Source organism: Apium graveolens, chromosome 3, assembly GCF_009905375.1.
Source record: "Apium graveolens cultivar Ventura chromosome 3, ASM990537v1, whole genome shotgun sequence".
Classification (NCBI taxonomy): Eukaryota; Viridiplantae; Streptophyta; class Magnoliopsida; order Apiales; family Apiaceae; genus Apium; species Apium graveolens.
This window is the reverse complement of record NC_133649.1, coordinates 213,809,422-213,833,082: the sequence shown is the minus strand read 5'-3', so window position 1 is coordinate 213,833,082 and position 23,661 is coordinate 213,809,422. Positions and strand designations below refer to the sequence as shown.

Sequence of the window (23,661 nt, the reverse complement as noted above, 5' to 3'; positions counted from 1 at the left end):
ACATGTGTTGTAGCCACTTGCACTTGTAGTAATAGTCAGAAATTGGATAAGTATGAAACGATGATGAAACTGAGTCAATTTCTTATGGGACTCGGTGAGCATTTTACTAGTATTCGAGGTCAAATCCTGTTAATTAATCCTCTTCCTGATTTGAGTCAAGCATATGCAATGTTACTTCAAGAGGAAAATCAGCGTGACTCTGCCTTACATAACACCTTGAATCATGACACCATGGCTATGAATGTGCAAATTGGACAATATTCTGGTAATAAGAACAAGTCTCAAGGATTTAAAAGGAGTGAGAAGAAACATGTTGATACATCTGTGATCTGTGACTATTGTGCTCTTACTGGTCACTCACGAGACAAGTGCTTTGCTCTTTATGGCTATCCTGAGTGGCACCGATTGTATGGACAACCTAAACATAAAATCAGGTCCTCTGCTATCAAGAAATCATCTGCTAATGCAGTCAAAACCACAGCTCAGGAGAATAAGTTTGATATTGGCTCTTCTCAGTCTGGTAATTCTGCAGATACCTTATCAGATGTATAGTTTCAGCAGTTTCTACAGATGATGCAATCCAAAATATCCAATGCTAGTAGCACCAACTTTGCACCCTGGTTAACTAATATCAACAATCAATGTGCAGGTACTTCTTCATCTTATTCTATCAATTCTATCATTTTTGCCAGTCATACTCAATTTAACTCATCCAAGAATATATGGATCATTGATTCTAGAGCTACTCACCATATAACAACTTATCTTGATCTAGTCTCTAATTCTAAAGTAGTTAAGTCTGACCTTCATCTGCCAAATGGAGCTGTATCTGCTATCATTCATATTGGAAATGTCAATTTGACTCCTGATATCACACTTAAAGTTGTGTTGGTGGTTCCAACATTTCAGTGTAATCTGTTGTCTATACCTCAACTAACCCATTCTCTTCCTTGTGTTATTTCTTTTCTTTCCACTAAATGCATACTGCAGGCCCCTTCCTTAATGATGGAGAAAGAGATTGGTGAGTTACAAGAGGGATTGTACAAGCTAACTACTCTCAAACTTCAGTCTCAAGCATGTCTTTCTACCAGCCTAACAACTAGTGATGTCAATTATGCTATTACTACTTTGTCAAACTCCAGTACTTGGCATTGGAGGTTAGGGCATCCTTCTAGTACTGTTTTACATCACATTCCTGCTTGTAAAAATGAGTCTGTTCACAATTGTGACATATGTCATTTGTCTAAGCAAGTTAGACTAAGCTTCTCTTCTAGTACATCAATTATTGAAGAAATATTTAATTTAGTACATTGTGATGTTTGGGGACCATATAAATACTGTACTAATGAAAAATGTTCTTATTTCCTGACCATTGTGGATGACTGTTCTAGATGCACTTGGACTTTTCTATTTTCAAACAAAAATCAAGTCTCTAATCTCATTAAATCTTTCTCCTGTATGTTCAGAATCAGTTTAATAAGTATGTTAAGATTGTCATATCAGACAATGGGACAGAATTCTTAAATATAGAACTTACATCTCACTTTCAGTCATTGGGAATTGTTCATCAAATTTCTTGCTCTCATACACCCCAACAAAATGGGATTGTAGAGAGAAAGCATCAACACTTGCTTAATGTTGCAAGATCTCTTAGATTTCAAGCAAATCTCCCTGTGTCATTATGGGGAGATTGTATTCTCACTGTCACTCATTTAATCAATATGCTTCCATCATCAGTTCTTAAATTCAAATCTTCATATGAAATTCTACTCAAAACTTCACCTGATTATTCTACATTAAGAAATGTTGGCTGTCTGAGCTATATATCTGATCTGTACTCTCCTCATGACAAGTTTGCAGCCAAAACTCTAAAGTGTATATTTCTTGGATATCCTTTCACTAAAAAAGATATAGAGTTATGGATATTAACACAAAGAAATGTTATATATCCAGAGATATCAAATTTGTCGAAGATTGTTTTCCATTTTAGACTGTTACTACACCTATTGTTTAGTCTTCCCCTAACAGCACCTATATCTTTCCAGATACTCCTTTATCAGATGATGTTGCTCATTTATTCACAGTACTGAACCTTCTACTGAGACTATTACTCATTTGGTCCCTGAAATTGAACAGGTTGATCAGATGTCCATACAAGTACAACCCCCCCCCCCCCCCTTCTAATAGTTAAATCTAAACCTGTCAGGAATAGAACAGCTTCTGTTAAATACAAAGATTATACTGGTGTTCCAAAACCCATTGTTCATACAGTGCAATCTAAGTGTACATATCCACTTAGTCAGTATATGACTTATAATACCTTTACACCTCAACATACCTAGTTTTTGTGTGCCACCACAATCATTCCTACTCCTTACACATATTCTCAGGCTGCAAAAGATTCACACTGTCTATCTGCCAAGAAGACTGAACTCAATGCACTTGAAGACTGAACTCAATGCACTTGAAAGTAATAATACCTGGGAACTTGTCCCTAAGCCTACTAATCAACATATAGTGGATTGCAAGTGGTTATTCAAGATAAAGTATCACCCCAATGGCTCTGTTGAAAGATACAAAGTCATACTTGTAGCAAAGGGATTTACTCACACCTATGGACTTGACTACTTTGAAACGTTTGCTCCTGTAGCAAAAATGACTACAGTGAGATTGATGATTGCAATTACAGCTTGTTAGAATTGGCATATCTTTCAACTTGATATCACAAATGCATTCTTGCATGGTGATTTGAGTGAAACAGTATATATGAAATTGCCTCCGGGATATTTTCAGTTGTCTTCTATTCCTGCACTAAATGGCCTTACTGATTCTGATAATTGGGTATGCAAACTTAAGAAATCTTTATATGGGCTTAAGCAAGCACCATGATGTTGGTTCACTAAATTTGCCACTGCTCTTAAGGCTGATAGATTTATTCAGTCTCATTTTGAAAATAGCTTGTTCACTACGCAAAGTGGTTCTCAATTTTTGGCCATTCTGGTTTATGTTGATGATATTTTGATTACTGGCACTGACAAGGCTCTTATTCAGAAAGGTATTGATTACTTGAGTTCTAACTTTAAAGTCAAGGATCTGGGTCCTCTGAAGTTCTTCCTTGGTGTTGAGGTTTGCATGTCTTCCTCTGGTATCTACCTGCATCAACACAAGTACACTATTGACATACTCACTGATACTGGCTTGCTTGGTTGTAAACCTTCTAAAATTTCAATTGAACAAAATCACACCTTGTAGTCTAATACTAGTGATTTCCTATCTAACACAGATGGATCAGCTTATAGACGAATTGTTGGTCGTTTAATGTATTTAACCATCACTTGACCAGATATATCTTACTCTATTCAAGTTCTTTCTCAATTCTTGGCCAAACCTCGTTTGGATCATCTTTTTGCTGCCTATAAAGTCCTCAGATATCTCAAAGGCTCACCTGGTCAAGGGTTGTTCTACTCTACCAATGCTCAACCTATTCTTACTGCTTACAGTGATTTTGATTGGGGAGGATGTCCAACCACAAGACATTCTCTTACTGGTTTTTGTGTGCAATTTGGTACTTCTCTAATTTTCTGGAAATGCAAAAAACAACACACAGTTTCCAAGTCATCTGCTGAAGCTGAGTATCGAGTAACGGCTGATACTTGTTGTGAATTGGTTGGGCTTCTTAGTCTATTTCGCACATTTGGTTATCAAAACTTCACCCCAGTCACTCTTTACTGTGACAACAACTCTGCTCTATACATTACTTCTAACTTTGTCTTTCATGAACGGACAAAACACATCGAGCATGATTGTCATATTGTCCGTGAAAATTTACAATTAGGTATTATCAAGCCCATTGCAATCTCTACTACTAATCAACCAGCTGATATCTTCACTAAGGTTCTACCTTCCGCTCAGTTACAATACTTGACTGCCAAGTTGGGTGTTGTTAATCTGTTTCAACCCTCCAACTTAGGGGGATGTTGCTGATATAAGTCACTCTAATCCTGAGAAGAATGTGGTGATGCCAGCGAATTACAACAAAGCAAATCCAGCTGTCACTCTTGTAACAAACTAGTGTCTAGCTTTGTCAGTTTGTTAGGAAAATAAGATCAGTGTGTGGTGTATAAATACTCTGAACCTCTCTGTAATACTCTCAAGCTTAATACAATTACTTGTCTTCTTCATTTCATTTCAGTTTGTTAAGCTTCATTGCATAAACTGACAGGCTGTTCCTCCTGATCTTTCATATATTAAACAGAGTGATTGATCTTATTAATGAAGGACATTATTCCTTCAAAAATAAAATCAACAAAATTAGACGCAGACTGCAATCAGCAAACGTATTGGATCATTTAATCAAGAGGAAGTATGTGGCAAGAAAAAGTTGACAACAATTGAAGCTGAGTCTGCAACTGCAGTTATTTCAAAGTTACATAAAAAAGAAACGTACGGTGTAGAATGGTGGCTTGGAGGCTTAACAAACATAGCATCTACTTAGTTGTTTTATTAATAATGCAATTTATGTTGTATATTTGTCTGGAAACCGAATTTGAAATATTTTTACGAGTTAATCTGACCAACTCCAAATAATAATTTTGATATAAAAAAAACAATTGAACATGATGTTATCAAGGTGAACTTGCCCACATGAATTTGGGCTCTAACTCGGATGGCAGCCCCTATTATTTCTGCCAATTGCGCGCAGAGGTTGTAAAACCTGTGATGATACATTAGAGCAAGTCAAATAAGTTATCCAGAAAGAATTTAAATCCGGGAATGAAATTGACAAAATTATCCATAGGCAAATGATGATGCTCAATAGACGGAGGGGGATATGAATTTTAACCAAGTGTAAAGGGGAAAGAATTTCCGGGAAAATGGACTAGTTGACGTTCATTAAAAATATTCTACGATCAATCTGCTAATTGGTGATTAGTTGAGTTGTTGACCTGGTCATTGTCATTTCTTAAACAGCTCTTATCTCTAACGACTTATTCTATTGTAGCCTTCTGCTTCAGCATTCATCATTTATATTTATTAATTGTATGGTACCTATAATATAATAACTAGATGTTCATTAGGCTTATGTCATACATAAAGTCTTATACTCCTAATCATTGAACCAATTTGTTGGCTTCACTTTCTTTAGCTACTTTGCTTGCCTGCAACTCTCAACTCAAGGGCTTTAATTCTCTCCATTCTTTCGCATTAAAATTTTAATCTTCTTGGAACCATGGTACAAGAGACGAAAAAACTTACTGATGAATATGAAGTGACAAATATACTAGGAAGAGGTGGATTCTCAGTTGTAAGGAAAGGAAAGAAGAAATCCACGACTGATACTGACCACGGCCATGTAGCAATCAAGACACTGAGAAGGATCACATCATCAGGGCAGATGCAACGAAATAATCGAGCTTTTCCTTCTTTCAAACAAGTTTGTGTCTCGGATGCTTTGCTGACAAATGAGATCCTGGTAATGAGGAAAATTGTGGAAGATGTCTCGCCTCATCCTAATGTCATCCATTTATACGATGTTTGTGAAGATCCTAGTGGAGTTCATCTCATACTTGAGCTTTGCTCCGGTGGTGAGTTATTTGACAGGATTGTAGCTCAGTCAAAGTACACTGAGGTTGAAGCAGCAGCAGTGGTTCGCCAAATTGCAGGTGGATTAGCTGCACTTCATCAAGCCGATATAATCCATAGAGATTTGAAGCCTGAGAATTGTCTTTTTTTGAACGATTCTAAAGGCTCTCCACTGAAAATCATGGACTTTGGATTGAGTTCCGTGGAGGAGTTTACTGACCCTGTTGTTGGCTTGTTTGGTTCCATTGATTATGTTTCACCGGAGGCTCTTTCACGTGGAAAAGTATCTTCTAAAAGCGATATGTGGTCGCTTGGTGTGATTTTGTATATCCTACTCTCAGGGTAAGTATCCTCTTTGCTACTGTCCTAAAAATACATAGTGATTTTCATTTCAGTTTCACATATTATTTCTTTCATATATTTTTGTTTCACAGATATCCTCCTTTTATCGCACAATCAAATCGACAGAAGCAGCAAATGATAATGGCAGTATGTATCCTACCCGAACTATTCATTTACTGTTTTATCTTAATAAAACATAAACGTTCAATATTTCAATCTTGACCCTCTTCAAATGGAAGCACATTTTAAGACATCTGATAATATTTAAGTTTAGGGCAGCTAATATTTTGATCTGCCTAGTGCAAATTTCTGTATATGAATTCCATATCTGCATGCAGGGGGAGTTCAGCTTTTATGAAAAGACATGGAAGAACATTTCATCTTCAGCAAAGGATTTGATATCTAGTTTATTAGCAGTTGATCCACAACGACGACCCGCAGCAGATGAGGTATGATCTACCAAGCTTATTGAGCTTCATAGTATCTGTTATTCTACAAATAAATTTGAACAGACAAAGTTTTCACCATTTCTAATTTTTCAAATCTATAAAACAGGTTCTTCAGCATTCGTGGGTCATTGGAGATTCAGCCAATGAAGGAGATATTGATCCGGAGATTGTTACACGGCTGCATAGGTTCAATGCACGACGCAAGCTGCGTGCAGCTGCAATAGCCAGTATGTGGAGTAGCACCATTTTTCTGAGAACAAAGAGGCTAAAAACTTTAGTAGGTACCTATGACCTTAAGCCTGATGAGCTCGAGAATCTCAATTTACACTTCAGGAAAATGTAAGTACCAAACTATTTAATATAGCTGTGATTCTGTTAAATATATTTATTGACACATACCAATCATACAACTACATATGACCACTCTGTGGACTTGCAGATGTGCAGATGGCGAGAATGCCACGCTGTCTGAGTTTGAGGAGGTCTTGAAAGCTATGAAAATGTCATCACTAATTCCTCTGGCACCACGCATATTTGATCTATTTGACAACAATCGTGATGGTACTGTAGACATGAGAGAGATAGTTTGCGGATTTTCTAGCTTAAGGAACTCCCAGGGAGATGATGCACTTCGTCTTTGCTTTCAGGTGCGCAACAATCCCTTCCGATCCTGAAAAATGAGCAACACTGACTCAACTTATATCACAAGCACAATTGAAACTTACAACTTAAATTCTGATTCAAAACACTCTCATTTTGCAAATTGCAGATGTATGATACAGATGGATCTGGTTGCATTAGTAAAGATGAAGTAGCTTCAATGCTGAGAGTAAATCCTCTTGCCTTTAGGTCTTATGAGCACACAATATAAATCCAAAATACATATTTTGTATAAGATATGCTTGTTAATTTTGCAGGCTTTGCCAGATGAATGTCTACCAGTAGATATCACAGAACCCGGAAAACTTGACGAAATATTTGATGTCATGGATGCCAACAGCGATGGAAAGGTTACTTTTGAGGAGTTCAAAGCAGCCATGAAAAGAGATAGTTCGTTGCAGGACGTAGTTCTCTCTTCCCTTCGTCCAGCTTAATTATGTGTTATTGTGTTGTAGTTCTCTAATTATCATATTCTAAACACATATAAGCAGAGGGGTCATTTGATCATTAATAGTAGTGTTTTGTTATGAAGAGCTTTTCTTTGTTATATATAAAGGTCGTTGTTCAATCAGAATAGTCATCAAGTGGTGGTGATAAAATGAATACAAATATGATGATGGGAGGAGGGAGCCTGACTTGTTAACATAATAGTATAATTCAAGCAGGCGTATAGAGTATTAGGGTGGATGTCATTTTCATGAGTGGTTAAGCATTATTCCATGCACAAAGTCACTGCAGTGCCGGCCGGCCTTAAACATTTCTGATTGGAGAGAATGTGGTTTTAGGTATTATTGCATTGGATATTCCTATTCCTTTTCCTTTTTCTAATTCAAACTCCAATGCACCCCCCCCCCCTCTCCCTCTGGAAAGTGGCTACTAATCTCTCAGAACCTGAGGCAAACTCTATCCTATTATTTTTTCTCTCAACCAAACTCTAAATTTGTTTTTTTTGTTAAGTACAGAGCTTAAGAAAAGCTACACTCATCTGTCTAGTTTAGCAGGGACTGGAAATACCATGCACTGTTAATTTGCATCCCCTAGCTTCCCCCCTGGTTCCGCCAGTGGCATTTATATACGAGTTCAATCACTCATCTTTTGTATCCTACCAGTCCCTGCAGTCACACCACAAACGAAAATTTGATTCATGCTTGCAATACAAAAGACATCCAACACATGCGGCTGCTTCAATATCTCGTTATTTTTATTGCCATCCATCATCTCTCTGCATACAACAATTTTGCCTGTGAAACATACGGATAATAAATAGCAGATCCTTAAGTTACCATTTCTTATCTAGTTATATAATATTTTATGTAGCATTCAACATAACTATAGAAGAGAAGTAAACCTGAAAATACAGAAGAGGGCAGTGAAAATGATACTAAAGGGAGCTACCTGGGCTGCTGCAGGACTGCTGGTGAATGCCAATGGACTTTGTAGATGCATTAAAAGCAAAATTTAATTTTAAATGTCATCATAACACAAAATCACAAGTAGATAACTGTATAATGATAATATTTATTTACCATTTGATAGCAAGTAAGTTATAAGAAAATGGATCTTTTATGCAAAGACAAAATATTTATTATTTTAGGGTGAACTGAAGGTGCAAAATTGACATTATTTACACATACATTTTCACTCCTAAAAATCATCATGCTATTTACAGTTAAAGACAGAGAGACATGTAAGTATAAAGAGGTTTAAAGATTATACTAATCTTGCTACAAAAATTTCCTCATTATGTAGAATTCTATCTCATTCTTCATGTTGTTTATCCTGAACAGCATCCTTGATCTCAGGGACCTAAATAAAGAGTGGATTATGCTGGAGAGGCAGAGGCAAAACCGAATTTATCAGAAAGATTCCTTCTTGGAGCTGATAACGGCGAGAAGGGTTCCGTTTGATGTATAAATTGCATGTCATGAACTAATGGATTATCTGTTCTGCTAGGAGGCGAACCTGTGTAGCATGTTGGTGAGCATCCTGAGCATATAAGTTCGCGCCCCTCTGCTGTCTGCAATACACATACATCCATTTCATACATACACAAACAAGAGATCTATACATCAAAACGGATGTCATATTTGTTTTTTCTTATCATCTGTACTCCTATGCTTTCCCGGGGAAAGGCCTGAAGAGGGAGGTATGGGATGAAGTTTCATTCTTAAAGGTTCGGGGTAATGTGAATGTTAAATGAGACAAATTTTGGATTTCTTTTATTTTTGTTGTTAAATTGTTTAGAACCAGTTGTGCTAACTGCTGCTGATCATACAGCATGAATCCTGTATACTCAAGAAACAAGTTTCATGCTGTCAATCTTTCCATACAAACAGACTTTTTGTAATTCTGGATAGTAAACTTTTTACCTTTTCAGCAATCACACCGAGAATTCCAGATCTGGCATCAGGACTCAGCTGGCTGAAATTAATAGAAAGAGTACAAATAATTCAATCAGAATCACTTACTAAGAGCATGAAGTTTATGCACAAGAAGTATTGTTATACTGATAAAATAAATGAACCTGTGTTTGCTGCATCTGAGCGGCTTGAGGAGTTCAGGAACGGCTGATCCAATGCGACGAGGCTTAGGGCAGACAGGATAATTATGACCTCCAAACCGCAGCTTGGACATCTCCGAACTCGTATTGGCTAGATGTTGCATCTAACTCCTCCTTTCTATATATTCCCCTCTCCAGATGAAAAGTATATTAAGGCCACAAGTGATGAACTTGTGACTGATGTGTTCACTCTTCCTGTCCAGTTATATCTTGAAACTTCAACCAAAATAGCATATGTTGATCTAAACATTAGCAACATATATTAAAGACAGAGATGAAAGTAACAAATTCTGATTAGTGGAATCACATTGAGACAAACTTGGTGGTGCTAGAGTGAAGGACACAGAGTAGGTTATATGCTTGGCAGGGAGTAGTTATAGGGGTTGGTCTTGACTAGTTGAATTAGTTCCAGTTCCTAATTTTTCTCTGTTTCTGATGGTGCCAGTAATTCATTTGGTCCAAGTACATTTCCCAACTCCTCCACTCTACATTATATTTAATTATCTTAGACACATAATTACTAAATTGGAGACTGGAGACTGGAGACTGGAGACAGCCACAATGTTCTCTGTAATCTATCACTAAATTGGATAAATATATATTGATTTACTGACTTGCCAGTGAAATCTCAATCTCTTCCATGCATATGTTTTTCTTCCAGACAAATAGTTGGACATACCAGCTCTTCATCCACTAACTGGTTTTTCGATCTTACCTAGAGTCGGAAAAAAAGATATTATTTCAAAGAGCACGCATGCTCCCGAGCATTATAATCCAACAATAGCTTGCTAAACCAAAAATTAGACTCGGCTCCAATAAAAATTTAAATAACCTATGGAGGGAAACAGAACTCTTGGTTCAGTATGGTAGCACCTGATCTAATAGTTCCATAACTTCTGCAGAACAATACATATGTTACTATTTTACATACATAGATGTAGAATAATTTACAGACAAAAAGTATGCATGACCTAACAACAAAAGGATTTTGTATAACTAATACAAGATTATTTTAATCACAAATTATATGTATCCCACTCAAATTTGGGTTGTGAAAAGACCTCATAATCTATTGGTCCTTCTACAATATTGTCAACAGTTTGCATGCCTTGCAATAGAGCAGGCTGGAAACCATCATTATCAGATGGCAAAATTTTATACATAACTAGTAATCCTAGAGTGAAAATAGCTTGCAGCTTCGTGGAATCTCCTTTGACTGAAAAGAACAAGAGCATAGAAAGGAGGAACAAGTCGACACAAAACCGCATGATACTCAATACAGTATCCATCAACCTTCCATCATTGCCAGCAGGAAAACCTTGTACTCTGTACACGAATAAAAAGTTGTACTTATCTACTACGTACCTATACCCAAAGTAAATAGCACCAACAGGAACCACAAGTGGAGCAAATGAAGAATATATCAAGGTCAAAGCAAATATTGTCAAATTGAATGCATAATATTGTGCAAAATCAAACGTCTGCTTTGGGACTGGTGAGGTTCTGCTAATTGGGTATTCAGAAAGATCCTGACCAGGTAAATCCATTTCACCAACACCGCCATTGACCGATCCCCCATTCCCAACCGTTGTGTTAAATGTTCCGTCATGCATAAGTGGCCTCTGAAGGCTTTCGGTCTCCTGACTCTCCAGAGCATAGTCTTCACTGTTTTCGGGTACAAGCTGAAGCATGTCATTTTTCTGAAACCTCTGAATCTTCCTCTTAATCCAGGGAATTGGTGCTAGTAGATCAAAAGAAATTCCCAAGAATGTGCTTATAATTAAAAATGCAACAGACGAGAGACAAGATCTTGACAGGAAAGAAGCACTCATGTACTCCTCGATCCTTTTGCAATCTTCACCATCCAAATAACACCTCCCCATACTTAATATCGCACTTTCTAGAGATGATTCAACCAGAGCCCTAAGAAGAATGAGATTAACCAAAAAGAAGCAAACCATCTTCAAAAGTGCAGCTCTCTGTTCCCCGGAAACAGTAAGATGTCTCTCAAACTTGGAGAGATAATAGAGAGCAGAAGGGATCACAATGTACATGCTCACAAATATAAGCACATTGGGCAGGAATTGGAAGAATAAGGTTGCAAGCCAGCTTGAGCTCTGAATCCAAGCAAACCACAGCTGAGCATTATCCATTGCTTCTGCATTAATAATGCGCCCTGCACTCTTGATGGCAGTTATGACAGCTAGAGGAGAACTGAAGAACAAGAGCAATAACAACAAACAAGTGTTGACAAACACTCTTCGCAATTTCAGTGAAAGTTTTGTGGAACCGAGATGATTCCAATAAAGGTCAGTTGCCAACGGTGCTCGATCAACTTTCCAGTGGTTCTTCTGTAACTGCAACTCCATTACAGAGAAAAACTTCCCAACCCTCCTCTTCTTCTCATTACGAAAGTCTTGAACAGCCTTGTTTGTAGTATACACATCTTTAAACACCACAAATGCAACTCCGGCACCCTTAGCTCTCCCTTGTTTATAAGCTGCCATATCCATCTCCAAATCAGCCCTACGCTCTTGCAACTTCCTAAGTCTCTCCTCATTAGACAAACCCAACTCATCAACAAACCCGACCCACAAATCTTTCACTCTCCTCCACAAACCAAGCAACCCATCCTCACTCTCATTATAATCTTCACCCAAATCCTGCAACTCCATCCTCCTAACCAACTTAGAAATATCCTCCCTAACCTTAACCAACTCCGTAACCAAATCATCCAAAGCACACAAATCCATAGGCACAATAACCCTATAAACCTTCCCCGGATACTTATGCTGAAAATACTCCACAAACGGAGTCTTATCAAACCCTAAATTCTTCGGCACCCCTTGTACCATCACAGTAAAAATAGCCGTCGAATTATTAACACTAGGATCACTCGGATTCCCATACCCGTCTCTAAACCTCGTAACCTTAAGCTTCCTCTCGATCAAATTAATCGCAAAATGCACAATAACAACAACAATAACAACAAACACAAAATGCACCCACAACAACCCGGAACCCTTACTAATATGCGTAATAGTAGTTTTGGAGAACTGATCAGACATAGGAGCATTCCCAGCATAAATATTAAGCGGAAGCAAAACGGAAACATCGAGAAAAGCAAGAGAAACAAGAAGAGCACAAGAACCACCTTCAATTAGCAAAAACTGAGCAGCATCAGCACCGCAATGTAGGGAAATCTGGCGACCAGTAGCATGCCAAACAGCGAGAAGCTTAGAAGCAATAGCGGTAGGACCGGGTAATTTACGATGATCGCTACGAAGCTTGAGGAGAATAAAGATGAGAAGACAAGTGATTGTACCAATAGCAGAGATGTTGAGAAGGTACTGGATGTTACCGTACCATGCGTAATTGAAATCATCGTTATTGCTGTTAGGGTTTGATGATGAGGGTGAGATTGGATTATTGAAAATTGGGGATGATTGAGGTGGGAATTGCATGATTAGTAATCTAGAGTTTATAAATTTCATTAGGGTTTAGTTTGGAATTGGGGGAGCATTTGATTGGAATTAGGGTTTTGGAATGGGGGGGGGGGGGAATTGAGGAGGAATGGTGTCGATCAAACAGCTGAGTTGATGCTGGCTGGCTGGCTGGCCTATGTTGTTGATAGATACACCCTGTGAATCCTCTACCCCCTTTTTGTTTGTCGTCTTCCTCATTTTCATACACTCTTCCTCTTCCTTTTATTCAATAATTATTTTTAAAAATTGAGGTTTTTGAAAAATGACATTTTTTTTTTACAATTTCCCAATTTTTTTTATAAAAATACAATTTGCAATCAAATACTAACTAAACAAAATTCAAACGTAAAAAAGGTTATATATATATATAATTGTCAATAGATAATCACCAAAAATATCAATATTTCGGGATATTTGGCCCAGCCTACCAACTAGACTCGTCAAATCGTGTGCATATTTGTTATTTTTAAAAAATGGGTGATGCGCAAATCCATCATGCGTATTAGGGATGACACGCATTTTTCATATGCGTATCAGCAGTCTCAGTAGTTGATACATAATATGGAGATTCGTATCAGGGTTGGTATCAGGGCTGATACCGCAAATAAAACTGTTAGGGATATAAATAGAGTAAAGTGCACTTTGTGTACGTGCACTTTGTGTATCAGACCACTTTAGGTATCATACTTTAAAAACTCTCATTTCGTGTACATGAACTCTGCCCGTTTTTGTGTTTAGTGTATTTCCGTCAAATAGAGCACATAACAGTTACTTTTGGTGGGGGGCAGTTTTGTCAATAGTCCATTCCCCACTGTATTTACCCCAACCCCAATTGCTTGATATCTAAACCCTAATTGCATCCACCCTCTACAGAAATGGCAGAAAACATGGAAAATTATGATGACATTCTTGATCTGGCATGTGATTGCACTTCGGGACCACTGACTTCTAGGTTTTTCACTAAGCCATTCAAAGCACTTCCTTGACAACTGTTCGACAGAAATGTAAATATCAGGGTATAGTTAGTGAAATGTAATTCCACTTTATATAAAAAAATATAAAATTTGACAAACTTTTTTCATCTCTTGCATATGTTTGTTAAATGTATAGTCAGTGGTGGCCCTAGCAGCCAACCACAAATACATCCTCACACCAATGCCTTTATGCTCCTTCCACATGTACCTATATAGATGCATGACACAGAACTTGTGTTCAGCATTAAGGAATACTGTAACGACTGAGAATTTTGTGACGTAATTAAGTCAATAAAGTATGATTTGTGTGAAGCGATTATAAAATATGTGATTAAGTGATGATTAATTTTCTTTATGGTATATAAGTATCTAGGAGCGTAGATAGACGCGTTCCAATTTAAAGAGTCAGCTTAGGAGTTAAGATGTGTTGTCGGGCCGTCAGATAGAACGGAACCCGTCCTTAAAGGGATTAAAGTATTTAAAATGTGAAATATGTGTTATTGTGTGAAATGAATGTTTAAATAAAGTATTGTGTTCTAAATGACGTGTCGGTCGATAATGATATTGTGAAGCGTAATTGAAACGCTGAGCGTCGGACCGTCAGGCAGAACGTGACCCGGTACGCGAAAAGAGGAATAATGATAAAAAGGGAAATTTTTATGATCAGACATAAGTTGTGATGTGTGAGTATACGTGATTGCTTGTCTGTATACGAGAATACGTGATCTGTTAATATTTTTATGGATATAAGGGAATTATTTTATTTAGGTTTATTTAACCTTTGCATATTTTTATAAAATTATCTGAGTAGGGTAAAGGCATGAGATTTGTTTTGTTATCTTTGGAATAGTCCTAGAGACTTTCTAAAAATGATAGACGGATTTATTTCATGATCGTTGTATTTTAAAATGGTTTTTATGTATGAAAATGCTATCTTTAGCATAAACTTGTAAAAATCATATAAAATCAACCGTACGCTCAAAAGTTTATTATGAGTAATGGTTGTAAAGCTAATTTCGAGATCTACATTTTTAAATTATTATTCGTTTCATTTCCATATTTTCTGAGGGAGCTATCTTGTGTTAAATACAATCATTGATTAAAAAAGGAGAAAGGAGAAAAGGAAATTAAAAAGTTTGGCACATGACCATTTTACCCCTGCCAAACCCTTATAAAAAGACCATCCCCACCCCTTTCCTTTCTTTTCACCCGGCCACTTTCTCCTTTCTCCCATTCTCTCATTCCTCTCTCTCTTTTTCTCTCTCACTCTCGAAGTCTCTCTCTCTCTCTCTTTTTCCTCTCGGTACATCTCTCTTCTTCACTTGATTTTTATGGATTCTTCCATAGAATTTTATCCTTGTTCTATATATAAGCTTTGATTCACTTGCATGTGTGGTTTGGTACTTGCATGCGGATGTGTGTGTGTTTATAGGTTCGGTTTTGCCGAGTTCTTGTTTTATGGAATCAAGATGATGTGAATGTGTGATGATTATATCTTGCATGTGTTTGTTGCTGTGATTTTTAGTAGAAATTGAGGGTTTTGTGGTTGGACACCCTCGAATGAGGGCACCACCGTGAAGCCACCGCCACCGGTGATGAACTCCGGTGAACCGGTGGTGAGTGATGATGTAATTACTGAGCTCTAATACACCTAAAACCTATTTTCGGTAGTTGCATATGTTATTTTTTGAAAAACCCGAATGAGTCTTTGATTTTTAGAAAATAAATGTGATTGTTCTTTGATGAAAATGAGTTGTTCATGTATATTCTTAGTAGTAATTAAGAGATTTGACTAGTTGATAATTTAAAGAATCAAAATAGAAGTTGCATGTATTGTTTTGCTTGAAAACCGAATGGTTTTTGTTTATTAAGTTGGTTTTATGATGAAAATAAGTTGTTGATAGATTGATTGTAGAGATTCTTGAATAAATGGGTTGAGATGTGGTTAAGAACTCCAAATGAAGCATGCATGTCTTGGTTGTTGGAAATTTCGGGTGTTCTTGATTGATCTTAAAGGATTAAAGTCGATTTGTGTGTTTAAACTAGCTATAGGTGTGATTTCGAGATGGTTCTAGTAAATGCATGTTAAAATTTATCTAAGCATGTGTGTCTCTTTTGAAAAATCTAAATGGATCTTATGGTAAAGGAATATTAAGTGGATTTTGCGAATTTATGTGCTTATTGAATTAGTTACTAGCAAGAATCGACATGGAAATTTGGATGCATGTTAAAGTATAGCTTTGCATGTAAATGTCAAGTTAAAAATAAGTTAAAAAGGGATGAATGTTGGAATAATCTCAATTTTTTTTATACAATTCTGATGCTTGCATGTCAATGCTTGATCCTTGAATTGTGTTTTGTGAATATAGCCGAATGAAATATAGGAGTAAAAGGGATTGATTTGATGCTAAGTGAATGCATGTGTAATTTTTAGAGATTATGTGATTTATGTGTATGTTTGGGTTCGAATTTTGTTAATAAAGAAAAGGATGTTAGTTTAAATGATGGATGATGCTAGAACTAAAGTTGCATGATGTAATTCTTGAGAAATTTGATTGTATATATATGGTTATGGTTCGAATTTTTGATGTTACAAGAGAGGAAAATGATTCTTTTTAAAGGTTTTTGATTGTGCTATATGTTTATGTGAACTAAGGTGGAAATTGATTGATTTTAAAAGCTATAAGTGATAGTTATGGTCGTAAAGATTTAGTTGTGTATGAATCGTGTACTCGTATGAGTTATAATCATTTGATTCGAAGAATAGTCAAGGTTAAGCGAGTATAAGTTGATTATTGAGTATATAAAGGTATAAAGATTACGAAAAAGGAATGTGTTATGTGTTATGTGCATGTGTGTATAAACTATACTCGTATAGTTTGAGTCAAGAGTATAATCGAGCTATCGTATTGAGTGAACGTTCTGGGAACGAGAGTTGAGAAACTGATTAAGGTTTTGGTTTTGATTGTAGATTCGGAGCGTGAGGGCATTCAGGCTAGGAAAGGGAAAGGTATACTAGGTGGCAGTAGTTCAACCTTCAGGAAAGCGAATTCAGGCAAGTAACTCTAATTACTTGTGTAAATTGTTATAGAGAGGATATTGTTCATGCCATGTAGAGTATTGAACTATTAAAGTAATGAACCCTTGGTATTGATTTGAGATACCCTGTCTTTGATCTTGTGAAATTGTTATTGATAAGCTTATTGATCCAACCCCTTTGGTAACTCTTTTTCCTGTTCTACTTATTTGTTATACCATGAACTGTTATAAACCCTATAAGTACCTTTACTAACCCCTTGTAATGATTCTTCATTCCTTGTTTACCCTATTCCCTATTGATCCTTGAAACGGTTTTGGTTTCCCTAACTTGAGTACCATGTTATCATTGATCAAGATCCCTAGAATTGAACCTTGCTTATTCCTGATTCATTCCATTAACTTTGAATTCTCGAAATTGAATTTAAGAAAGAGTTTCGACTTGAAAGAGTCTGAATGATTTCATATTCTTAGTAATGATAAAATGAATTTAGAACACCTACCTTTTTCCAACTCAAGGTTTTCCAAATGAATTCCTGATAGATTGGATTGGGACGTAAGAGGCTAGTGGGACTAGTCTAGTCATAGTAAGAGGCTAGCGGGGCTAGTCCAGTTTAAGGCTGAAATTATGCAATTGGTACCTTAAAGACCAGATGGAGGTCGATACGGGCTGATCACCCGTATTATTATGAAATGAAAGATAAAGTGGTCCAATCAAGGGTTCCATAATGATTTTAAAAGGAATTGAAATTTCCTATTCAGTAATTGATTCTTTGAAAATGAAAATGGTTTATATTGCTTTGAAAAGAGTTGATTGTGATATTGTGAAGCTTATAGCTCGTGAACCCTGATTTTTAATTCTGTTGATCATATAATTGATTCTTTATAATGAAAAGATTGTCGCTTTCCATTCGAAATATCATTTGTGTTCCTGTTAATGATTTGTGATGAATGTCGGCTTTCACTCTGCCTTGAGCCTTGTTCCTTGAAAGCCCAAAAATCTTCTTTGTAGCCCCTTTGCATAACCTAAAAATAGAAATCTGCCACCATGCCATGAGATCAGTAAAGTATATTGCGGATTTTATATCGTAGAAATGCTGTTTAGTTACTTGCTGAGTTTTATACTCATATGTTTTGTTTTAATCTAACCATGGCAGTTAAGCAAGAAGATGGCCAGGCTTAGGCGCACTGCTCGTAAGAGCGTACCAGGTGGTCCCTATCGTATTGAGGGCTTCCGGTTACCAGCGCAGGTAGTAATGTTTTTTAGTGAGCAAGCGCTTAGCCAGAGAGTTGTAAAGATACAATGGGTTATCTGTCGGTTCCAAGCCGGGATCGACTATGTTTATTTGGATTTATTTTGGGGTTTAAGTTATATTTTATGGTTGGTAGTTGTAATCTTGTCTCATACTTTATCCTGTTTGATCATGTTAGTAGCTAATCGGGGTTTATGTTTATTTAATTAGTAGATTAAAGGTGTGTGTGGGTCTTCGTTTCCTAACCCCGAGATTGAGGGCGTCACAAATACAGCTTCCAAAGCATTTATCAGGCCCTGCCAAAGCACCAACCAATCATTAACTACTATTATATATACAAGTATTATTATTCAAATCTTTTACCTTTTTTCTATGACTTATAAAAGTGAATGCACCATCATTCTTTATCCTCATGTCAGACTTGAGGCTCTCTAGAAATCAGTTCCAACTGTCATTATTCTCAGCTTTCACAACTGTCCAGGCAAGGGGATACATTCCATCATTTACATATGTTGCCACAGTTGCAAGCAACTGGCCACCATATGGGCCCTTCAAATGACATCCTTCTAGTCCAAGCAATGGCCTACAACCATTTCTGAATCCCATTTTTAGTGGACCAATGCATATGTACATTCTCTTAAATCTCTTCCTACCACCTGCTAGTTCTTGATCTTCTGTCATAATTTGAATTGTTGACTGAGGCATCACCTTCAAAATCTGCTCCCCATACTCCCATACTCTCCCATACTGATCCACATGTTTACCATTTATGTTTTCCAAAGCTTTCTTCTTTGCCCTTACAATTGCATATACACTCACATGACAATGACAGTCATTAACAACTTTTTTTAAAAAAGCAGCTAGTGGCCATGTTGGATTTATCCTGATTTCATCTTCATAATGCTTAGCAATCCACCTTTAATTATTTTTTTCCTGATAAAAAGTAGTTGTGCAGGTATGTTAGGGTTGTATACCTTGATCTAATAGGTATTGGTTGAGTTCATCTTTGAAGCATAAATCTTCCATTCACATGGCTTCTCACAAATAAACCTCACCCTGATACCATAGTTCCTGCATATCTTAATAGGTCTTCTGTGCATAATTACTTGCTTTCTCACTGCAGCTCTGAAGATTTTAGCATTTGGAAATAACATACCAAGCTGGAACTCTGGGTCCTTCATGTCAGTTATGGGATTGAAGACTGGAAATGTGACTTTCTCTTCATCAGTTGAATTGCATGCCATCCTCTCTTCATCACTGGATGCATAGTTAGTAGAGGCATCACTGATATTTCCTCCTTCATCTACACTACAACTTTTGTCATCTTCCAATTTTCATTCTCAGGAACTGTGTCCTTTTCCGCAGGCTGCTCAACAATGTTTGCTCTATCATTTGGTTTCTTTTTCCCTTTCCATTGGGCCTTCTCTTTCTTTTTCTTATCCCTCAAAATCTTGTGATTACAAACCTCATCATCAGTTGAATCCATGTTTGAAGCATCAGACTAAAAACTACAATGACTCAGAACATCTCTATCCTCCACAGGGTTGTAGTCCTCATCAGATTCATCATCACTGAACCCCCCTTACATTTTCACTAATATCTCCTTCATGATCTTCCATCATATCAGCAATGTTTGCTCCCACCTGCTCTGTGGTATGATCAACATACTCCATATTTTCAACCTGTGAGGGGGAAAACTCCCGAGTGGGCACCCCGTCAACATCAACTACAGCAATAAGATCAGTTGTGATGGCATACACATATATAACCTTTGATGGTGGAAGAAACTCACACATTTCTACAATATCGCAATCTCTGTCCAAGGTATATAAACCTCTTGTCATATCAGTCTTTGGCCACTTATAGAATAAGGTGTACACTCCTATTTCCCTACACTCTTTTAACATGCTTATCAACTCCAGTATACTCATTATATCTGATTCACGCAAATCAAAATAGTCATAGGACCCCCCAACATATTGAATGCCTAAATATGTCTCACTAAACTTGCCCCCATAATGCATTTTAATAGTGAACATGTCTTCATAAGTTTCAACAACCAAATTTACCTTGTAAAACAACTTTACCCATGCTTTACTAAACAACAAATTGACACTACAGAACACTCCATTATAGCAATTACACATTAAAAAACAACACATGTACCCATCCTTTATCCATGCTATACTGAACAACACATTGTCAGAAAAACATAAAAATACTCCTTTTTAGCAATTACACATTTCTACACATTTCGAATGTTATAACAAATCGATGACAACATGCACAGGGATCGACAACAACATATTGATTTTAACAAATGCACTTAACACTCGTACATGGATAAAACCCTATTTAACAAATCCTAGGAACAGATCATGAGCAGAACAAATCCTAGGCCTCAACTCAGGGTAAAAACTTAATTAAAAACAAACCCTAAGTACACAAAATCGAGTGTAAGTTCTTACCATCATAATCAGGACCTTCGTCTGGCTTGTAGATGTCTTTGTCACTAGCTTTTCTCCGAAACCACCCCATTCTTGGTCGAATGAGTAGAGGCAAGAGCAAAATTGGCGGGAGGGAAGAAAAAGACGAAGTGATGAAATGAAAAGGGTAAAATAATTTGGGGGTTTTAACTGTATATGTTTATTGGAAAAACTGCCCCTAGCAAAAGTAACGGTGTTTGTTCTATTTGACGGAAATACACTAACCACAAAAATGGGCAGAGTTCATGTACACGAAATGAGAGTTTTTAAAGTATGATACCTAAAGTGGTCTGTCACACAAAGTGCACGTACATAAGTGCACTTTACTCGATATAAATAAGCCAAACTATTTGCGAGTTGTTCGAGCTCGGCTCGTAAAATATTCGAATTCGCTCGATTATAATCGAGCGAGCTCGAGCTATTCGAATACCTTACCGATTCGAGTTCGAGCACAAATTACTCGGCTCCCAAGGTTCGTGAGCCTTATCAAGCCTTGACTATTTTTATTTTTTTTGATATAAATACCTTTTTATATTAATATTTAATTTTTAAGTTATATTTTATATATTTATTCAAATCGAACTCGAGCTGAACTGATCATATTTCGAGTTTTTGTCAATATATGTTGAAATCAAATCGAGATTTCGAGCCGAACTTAAGTCTATCGAACATTTTACGAGTCGAGTTTCGAGTTTGAATTAAGGCTCGGTCGAATTCGAATTCGAGCCCGAACAATATTAATCGAGTCTGAGCCGAGCATAACAGCGTTTAACTCGGCTCGGCTCGATTACACCCCTGAAAACTGCGTATCACTGTGACACTGAAGACGAAACTGCGTGTTCAGTGGTTATTTTGGGCCAAAATTTTGGAAACTGACAGGGCTAAAAAAATTGAAAAAGTGGTATTTTGGTGACAAGCTCGTTGTAAATCATAGTTTTGCTATTATTTTCAAAATATAGTAAAATTTTAAGTAAACATAGAATTTTTTTTTTGGTAATTCTCTAAAATGGAAACTTGTTAATTAATACTCCCTCCGTCCCGTTGATTTATATACATACACTATTTACACGCATTTCGAGGCTTCTATAAAGTATAGTTTCATAATTATTTTTTGAATACAAATTTAAACATAAAACTTTTATTCAGAAAAAAAAATTGAAAAAATATTATGGAGTTAGACCATCTCTAACCACATAGAACCCTTAGCTATTTTTTTTAATACATACTATAAATACAAAATATGAAAATTATGTAAAAAAAATCCATCTCCAATGGTGTATTCCTATTATTTATAAATATAGCCAACCTCTTGATGTTGTCTATATTTGTTGAACCATTACCGACCTGTAACAAATCTGTAAAAAAATTAATCACTTATTATCATATTGAAGTAATATTTAATTTATAACATACTATTTTTAAAATATAGCTAACTAATATAGCTAATATCATCGAAGTTCAATGTCTTACAGGTTCAACAAATTTTACATATTGTCGTACATGTCCAGTTTAGCCAACTAATTATAACTAACAACATCGGAGATGCTCTTATGCTTTAAAAGAGTATTGAAAAGTGTGTCAAAAAGTAATGTATAGAATTTAATGGGACAGAGGGAGAGGGAGTATGTTTTATTTCAATTTCTGGACCTTAATATTTTAATGATTTTATCGAGATTCTTTATTTATTAAATTTATAACTATAATTTTTTTATTATATTGAGAAAAGAAAATAATTTATTTACCGAGATCATTTTTATACATCTGTCTAATATTGCCCCGCATTCAGGTGAGCCTGTTGTTTTCATCTTTATCTCGGATCAGGCCTGCAAATATAAGTACACAAGCCATATTGTAGGCTCCCGGACATATTTGACACAGTTGAACAGAAACTTCATTTTTTTGGCATAGACGTTCAAAAAGTTCCAAAAGTGGCACAGAACGCCACTTCCTCCGGGGTTCATCCCCAGAGGCCCAGAAGAAGTGGCGTTCTGGGGTAATTCATTTTTTTTATTTTTTTTTATTTCCTCTCGGATTGAATTGCACATGGTTGAATTGTTTGTAAGTGTTTATAAGTGGAAAATATGTAATGCAGGCCTAGTTTTAAGTCTTCATATTAAATTGGGAAAAAATTATTTTGATGTAATTTTTTTTGTTGGGTAGTCATGCAAGCCTATTTATAGTACGTAATTTTTGTTTTTTTTAAAAAAAATTGTATGTATGACTTTTTGTGCCCTCAAAAAGGGTACCTTGGTAGTCGGCAATGAAAATATTCAATGAAGACCTATTTTTTGGCCCTAACATAAAATTGGAAAAAAAGCATTTTGGTGTAATTTTTTTTATTGGGGAGTCATGCAAGCCTATTTATAGTACGTAATTTTTATTTTTTAAAAAAGGTGTTTATATGACCTTTTGTGGCTTCAAAAAAGGGTACCTTACGAGTCGGTAAAGAAATGTTTTTATGAAAGGGTAGCTTATTTTTTTTGTTGTAATAGAAAACAATAACATCTTTTAGTAAAAGTAACAAGATGAAATCGATTTGTCAACTTTTAGAAGTCCGAATCTTCAGACAAATATGAAAAGTTAAAAGAAGTACTGTGTGTACGTAAAGGAAATGCAGATTTCCTAAATTCACGGGAGTAGGCACATGCAAATTTTGAAATGAAGGACAGAGGTGAATAATTTCATTTTAAAATTTATAGGGTCAATAATATCAATTATTTCTTGATAGTCGACAACGAAAATATTCAATGAAGACCTAATTTTGAGTCTTAATATTAAATTGGGAAAAAAGCATTTTGGTGTAAATTTTTTTTATTGGGGTACCTTGCGAGTC

The 23,661-nt window shown here is 36.3% G+C and overlaps 3 protein-coding genes across 3 annotated transcripts; 1 reads left to right on the top strand and 2 right to left on the bottom strand.

Moving 5' to 3' along the window:
- The first annotated feature begins 5,004 nt into the window (after positions 1-5,004).
- On the top strand, positions 5,005-9,063 carry LOC141713082 (calcium and calcium/calmodulin-dependent serine/threonine-protein kinase-like). Its single transcript, XM_074516315.1, has 7 exons — positions 5,005-5,925; positions 6,018-6,072; positions 6,264-6,374; positions 6,481-6,713; positions 6,814-7,021; positions 7,144-7,203; positions 7,292-9,063. The coding sequence occupies exons 1-7, from the start codon at positions 5,231-5,233 to the stop codon at positions 7,466-7,468; spliced, it is 1,539 nt and encodes a 512-aa protein (XP_074372416.1). The 5' UTR covers positions 5,005-5,230; the 3' UTR covers positions 7,469-9,063.
- On the bottom strand, positions 8,857-9,668 carry LOC141714800 (uncharacterized). Its single transcript, XM_074518298.1, has 3 exons — positions 9,559-9,668; positions 9,404-9,455; positions 8,857-9,051 (listed from the first exon to the last, which is right to left on the bottom strand). Exons 1-3 carry the CDS (start codon positions 9,666-9,668, stop codon positions 8,857-8,859), a joined length of 357 nt encoding a protein of 118 aa, XP_074374399.1.
- An 820-nt stretch (positions 9,669-10,488) lies between these two features.
- On the bottom strand, positions 10,489-13,258 carry LOC141713080 (CSC1-like protein At4g35870). The gene has a single exon (XM_074516314.1). The coding sequence runs from the start codon at positions 13,086-13,088 to the stop codon at positions 10,611-10,613; it is 2,478 nt and encodes an 825-aa protein (XP_074372415.1). The 5' UTR covers positions 13,089-13,258; the 3' UTR covers positions 10,489-10,610.
- Between the last annotated feature and the right edge of the window lie 10,403 nt (positions 13,259-23,661).

What these genes read in the sequence shown, in the direction of transcription:
- LOC141713082 (XM_074516315.1), top strand. Translation starts at nt 5,231, where the DNA reads ATGGTACAAGAGACGAAAAAACTTACTGATGAATATGAAGTGACAAAT. An exon ending in GACGACCCGCAGCAGATGAG is followed by an intron (nt 6,375 to 6,480) that starts GTATGATCTACC and finishes TCTATAAAACAG; the next exon opens with GTTCTTCAGCATTCGTGGGT. An exon ending in AATTTACACTTCAGGAAAAT is followed by an intron (nt 6,714 to 6,813) that starts GTAAGTACCAAA and finishes GTGGACTTGCAG; the next exon opens with ATGTGCAGATGGCGAGAATG.
- LOC141714800 (XM_074518298.1), bottom strand. Translation starts at nt 9,668, where the DNA reads ATGTCCAAGCTGCGGTTTGGAGGTCATAATTATCCTGTCTGCCCTAAG. An exon ending in CTCAGATGCAGCAAACACAG is followed by an intron (nt 9,456 to 9,558) that starts GTTCATTTATTT and finishes TATTAATTTCAG; the next exon opens with CCAGCTGAGTCCTGATGCCA. An exon ending in TCGGTGTGATTGCTGAAAAG is followed by an intron (nt 9,052 to 9,403) that starts GTAAAAAGTTTA and finishes TGTGTATTGCAG; the next exon opens with ACAGCAGAGGGGCGCGAACT.
- LOC141713080 (XM_074516314.1), bottom strand. Translation starts at nt 13,088, where the DNA reads ATGAAATTTATAAACTCTAGATTACTAATCATGCAATTCCCACCTCAA.